The sequence below is a fragment of the Limulus polyphemus genome, unplaced genomic scaffold, assembly GCF_000517525.1.
Source record: "Limulus polyphemus unplaced genomic scaffold, Limulus_polyphemus-2.1.2 Scaffold1816, whole genome shotgun sequence".
Lineage (NCBI taxonomy): Eukaryota > Metazoa > Arthropoda > Merostomata > Xiphosura > Limulidae > Limulus > Limulus polyphemus.
Window position 1 is genome coordinate 159368 of NW_013667426.1, and position 5862 is coordinate 165229.

At 29.5% G+C, this 5862-nt stretch overlaps 1 protein-coding gene across 2 annotated transcripts in view; it reads left to right on the top strand.

Moving 5' to 3' along the window:
• Positions 1-5862, top strand: part of LOC106465044 — a 29936-nt gene that overhangs the window by 15261 nt on the left and 8813 nt on the right. For both annotated transcript variants that reach the window (XM_013925234.2, XM_022392856.1), the window contains exons 3-4: positions 1771-1898; positions 5288-5516. In XM_013925234.2, coding sequence (XP_013780688.1) covers positions 1771-1898; positions 5288-5516 — 357 coding nt within the window. The remainder of the gene's footprint in view (positions 1-1770; positions 1899-5287; positions 5517-5862) is intronic.

Here is a 5862-nt window from a genome sequence, read left to right on the forward strand (position 1 = left end):
CCAATAGATGCCTGCATCTGAAGGAAGAAATAATAATTATAGTATTTTGGCACTTGTGTATAAAGTTAAAATCATAAATAATATTCAACGTTAAACTGGTACACAATTAAAAACATTTTATTTAGGCCTATCTATGGCCTTCAAAAAGTTGACGACTCTACATGTTTCGATGTTACACTTTGACTCCTGAGGATGATGGTGTAACGTCAAATCATGTAGAGTCGTCAACTTTTTGAAGGCCATAGATAGGCCTAAATAAAATGTTTTTAATTGTGTACCAGTTTAACGTTGAATATTATTTATGATATTTTTTTGAAGAAATAATGCTTGGTTCCTTACAATGGTCAGTATATGTGGTACACATTTGCACTCTAGTGAAAAGTACTTGAACTTTAACCTTTTAACCATTTGACATGAATAATAACTTCCAAACAAGTGCCTTTGGTTTTCTACAACCAGAAATGGCTTTGTTTTGTTAGATCATGGAGAAAATGTTGTACAAAATTATAATTTTACAGTTTTCAAGCTAATTCTAGACATTCAAAGTTACCCAAACTTGTCACTTTCACTATAATGATTTCATAAGATCACTTTTCAGTAAAACACTTCTTTTTGTTGGGTAATATTTTAATCTATACTGAATATAATTTCCATTATTAAAAATGATCAACAAGTAACAATAATATAGCACAATTTTTGAAAAATCTTAACCTTTCAGCCAATAAGTACACAGTTCCAGAGATACCCAACCAATCAAAATAGTGTTCTAATACATGTGTAGATCTGTCAAGTCTATCTCAAGCCTACACTTATCTAAACAAAATAACTATTTTCAGCTCTTGTGAAATAATTAAACTTTTAGAAGTAACAAGAATCTCCTGTTGAAAAAGACTGTTATCATAATTAGTAGGATTTATTGAAATTGGAAAACAAAATATTTGGTTCACATTTTTTCTAATATGATAATTTTCTATAATCATGAGACTATTGTAAGCTATGGTTTTGTTTTTTAAAATGTGGTAAGACAGCATATTGATACTATAGAGTAATTCCAACGAACATGTTGGCTAGGGTTAGCCTATGGCAGGAAAATTAAAGCTTTTTGCCTGTTAAATAATCATATAAGGTGATTTTGTTTTTGTGACTGCTTATATTATCTCGTATATTAAGTTCAAATTTGCCAAAGGAATTCATAGATGTATTGTAAATTGATCAAGAAATGAGCTGTGTGCAGTTGATTATTTGACCAATAAGTTGACTAGCTTACCAACCCTAATATGGTTGTAAATGATACAATTAAAAGATTATATTTCTTTAAGAAAATGTTAAGTATAATGAGAATGTGATTGTTATATGGTATTTGATGCAATAAGGATTAATTTGATTAGTATGATAAAACATTATTTATGGACATTCACTGCATTTGAATTCTATACTTTGAAAGAAACTTTATTTTGGCCTTATGAGTACTTTATATCTTCTGTTTTGTTTTTAAGGTGGTTAAGTTTAAAACTAGATGCACATTTTTGGAATAAAACATCAGCAATTATAAAAGATTGAAACCCCATAGGCAGACCATAGATTTGCTCACAGTATATGTCATGAATTGGAAGTAGGTTGCATCAATTTATTCAGCCCAGACAGAAGCTTCATTGTAAATTCTGAAACCTCATTATTGAAAAGAATCCCCAATTAGGTTAAAAATTCCATGGTTGTGTTTAAGTGCACTCTGGATTACAAGCTCTCACTTTTCTTATTTTACTTCTTTAGATGCCGAGAAGTGTTCATTTGTTGGTTATGTAGCCACATGTAATATTCCAGTGAGAAGTTCAGCAATGAATGTTAGAGTTGTTGTTAATCATTGTCATGAACCTATTGATGTTACCTTCTATCTTAAGGTAGGTATAGACTTTTCAGAATCTTAAATGTTTGTGAATTTGATATGCTGTTTGATATTTTTTGTATTAGTGTGTTGTGAAATATCAAGGTTGTTAGTTACAAAATACATGCTTTATGCACACAATGATTTTACCTTTAATAAACTGAAAAACTAGATATACTAAGATAAAACTTGGTTTTAAACTTACTGTTACTGGTTTTTTTTGCAGAAAATGTTATTTGACATTAGCAACCACATGATTATACTGAAATATATGTTTTAAACACTTCTGATTTTGAATCCAAAATCGATACATTAAGAGGAATGTGGAAAATAAAATCTGCAGTTTACAAGACTTTTATCAAAAATTTTAGGCCTATTGGTTTCTAATGCTTCATCAGCTTTTGATTACACAATAATTTTTAAAGTATTATATTACATATATAAATAATGTTTCATAGAATTTTTTGTTTCCAATCATTCAGGCCATTTGATGAGTTCTGGTATTGAACAAAAAACTTATTGTGGGAGACAAAAGATAGATCTGAAATGCTATTTTTCTACACAGCTCTAATTTTGAGCTCCAATGGATAAATTAAGAGGAATGTGAAAAAAATCCTGTATTTAATTTGTGTTTATGACTGCTATCATTCAGTGATTGTACAATACTGGAACACTTTTTGAAATCTATTCCTGTAAAGTAAGATAAAACTTTACTAATTGCCAATGTATAATATTTTTTAAAGTTATCACAAACTGTGTGACAGTGACAACTTACAAAACATCTTCAGAAACGTGAAATATTGTGGAAATAATTATAAATGAAGATTTGTAAAACATCTCATTTCTCCAAAATCAGTACTTTACAGACTTCAACTTTAATGACCGATGGCCATTAGTATGTAAATAGACAAATAATTGTGTGTGAATTTAATAATCTAGAAACAAATGAAAAAAATCTCTATATTGCATAAAGTTTATTAATGAACCTGAACAGGTTAAAGTGTGTAGCGGGGGTAATGTAAGCTAAGTATTTCAAATTATTGTACATATATTTTCCTTAATCATATTATTTAAAGAAATATATGTTTTGTTGAATTTATTCATCCATAAGTAAAATCAAACTCAATTTCTATTGCTAATGTTCTTTGCCTACATCTTATAAAAAGAATGATAAAACAATTTGAGTATTGTCACAAATAAGGCTTCCTGGTATAAAAATAAAAATATAGTAAAAAAAAATCCTGTAAACATACATAATAGGTAAAGTAAATACAACTAATAGACTGTAAAACTTTATTGTTAGGAATAATTAAAAAGAATCTAGTGTTAAAATAATAGGTGACTAACATTATGCTACTTTTTTTTACTTTAATGCACAATAACTTGTGATTTTTTGCAAAAGATAAATGTTATTGTACATGTAATATAACTTAATGTAGGAATGTGTAACAATAAAGAATAAACATTAATTTTTCCATTTAAGCATCCTGAAATTTAAAATTGATATATGTATATGGCTTTTTTTACAGTTGCAGTAGAAATATCTATTGCATCAAGAAACCTAATTTTCAGAATGATGTGTAATAAAGAAACTTTTTAACATTTTAGTTATATCACTGTTACCTTCCATGAATGAATGATTTTTTATTTCAAAAATTATGACAAACTTCAGCACATGATTGTTCTGTAGTGTATATTTTTAGAGCTAGGTGGTTTAATGGAATACTTGATATAATCAGTTAAGTGTGAGTAGCAATTACATTAATTAGTGCATAAGCTAATCAAGCAATCAAAATTATTATTAAGTTATTAATCAAAGTTATTATTTCTGATTATTACTGTTTTTGATTATTCCAACAGTCAATTAACTGAAATTATGATTCAATTTATTGTTACAAAAATAATAATTAGATAATTGAAGTTAGTGTTTCTGGTCATTACTGCTTTTGATTATTTCAACAATTGGTTAATCGAAATTCTGTATATATCAACTGTCATAAAAATAATTTACTAATCAAAATTTGGATTGCCAGTTATTCCAACTAACCAAGTAATCAGAATATTGCTATTGTATATATTTTTTGTTAAGCACAAAGCTACCTAATATGATGTCTTTGCTGTGCCCAATTTTAGCTGGTACATTATTTTTTTACTTCAAGCTTCTTCAGCTTTGGTGATTCAAGTCAGGGGCTCCTGACTTAAGAATTGTGGGTTCAATTCTCATTGCCACCAAACTTGTCTGCCTTGACTTTTTTATGACAAAGCTACTAAGGCTACTTGCCATTGTCACTAATTTTGAACTGCTGACTAGAGGAAAGGGAACTGTTTGGCAGCACCCACTGCCAACTTTTTTTTTTTACCTCTTTGTATCATTGTTTGTGGAACACTGTACCTGTCAATTAATCAATTATAATCAATTAATGGTGCCATTGATAATCAATTAAGAAAGGCCACTAATTGCTCATCTCCATTGTAAAAGAACTTTGAACATTGTTCAACGTTTCAACCAAATGATCTTCAGCAGGACCTGAAGAAGGTTGTTGTTGGGCTAAAAAGCTGACCAAGTTGTTTCTTTCATTAACAGCAGTTTACAATTCACTATGTTAATATGATAGAGAATAAAATTCTGATGTCATCTCTTTTTTTCATAATAATAAAAATATATAGTTTCAACCATTTTTCAGGTTTTATAATACTTAATACTACATTTTTGCTTGTTAGTTGCATTAACTCTATGTGTATGGCAAGGATCACCATCTGTCCACTTTTGTGACACATTAGCAAGTAGCAGGAGTTTCTTTTGATTCTAGCTGTATATTCTGTTAAGCGGGTGCAGTTCCTTACAAATAATAATGAAAAAAACAAATTAGTATCCAGACTTATGATAACATTCATATCTCTATAATAATGAAACTACCAATCTTAAACCTAACATTTTCCTTTTCTGAACAGATAGCTAATGCTTCACACCATTGAGAAAAAGTTTTTGTGCATGTGCCAAGACTTTGAACGAGTTCTCACCCCAACACTTAGTAACATGAACTACATTAGTCTATGATGCAATTAGCATTAGATTATACCCCTCCACCAATAAGAGGGTGACACATCCCCCTTAGACAATAATCCCCTTGAACACTTTTTATAAACGAAAAGCTCATTCTAGATGAAGCAAAACAGACACACCAGCCCACCTCCTCATTTCTGGTGTTATGTTAATTATACAAATTTATTATATATATATTGTACAACATATTTTTTGTTTAGTTATGAGTCTTGCAAAAAAACAAAAAAACAAGAGAGAATGGAAGAGTTCAAATCTAGTGCTTAAAAAACATTCACAAAAATGTCAGACTTGTGTAAATATTGTGTACAAAGAGATTAATAGTTTCAAACTTTATTTTCCAGAATGCGGATATTGATTGGCGATATACTTTTGTTACTACAAACAAAGCTGAAAGCCAGGTAATTTCCAACTTTCCAGACAAGCATAAATTAGAACTTCATGTGGAGTTGCAAAACTTTGATAGGGAAAAAGTGGTAGTGTTGGCAGAATTTAATCTTGAAAATGAGAAAAGAGAGGTCTTCTTGAACTCTACAGTAAATATTGGATCCTATGACACTTGCACATCCTCAGGTGGGTTAGATTACTAGTATGAATCTTGTAATTTTAGATGAATAAAATCATTAACAAAACAAAGACTGTTTCAAGGCATGTTATGTATTTATCACAAGATTTTCTCTCTCAAGAGTATGTGTGTGTGTGTATGTATATACACAGCGTGGTCACAAGTAAATAGACACCGCCTTTTCAGAAAAAAAATGAAAATTTTCAGTCATATTCACATGAATTTATATATTTATAATTTTATTAATATCTAGTAGATCTTCCTTTCTCTTTGTGGAGTTTGTTGATCCTTTGGGGGCATCTTGAGAATCATCTCGTCAATTTTAGATTGTGGGATTTTCGCCCACTCTTGCTT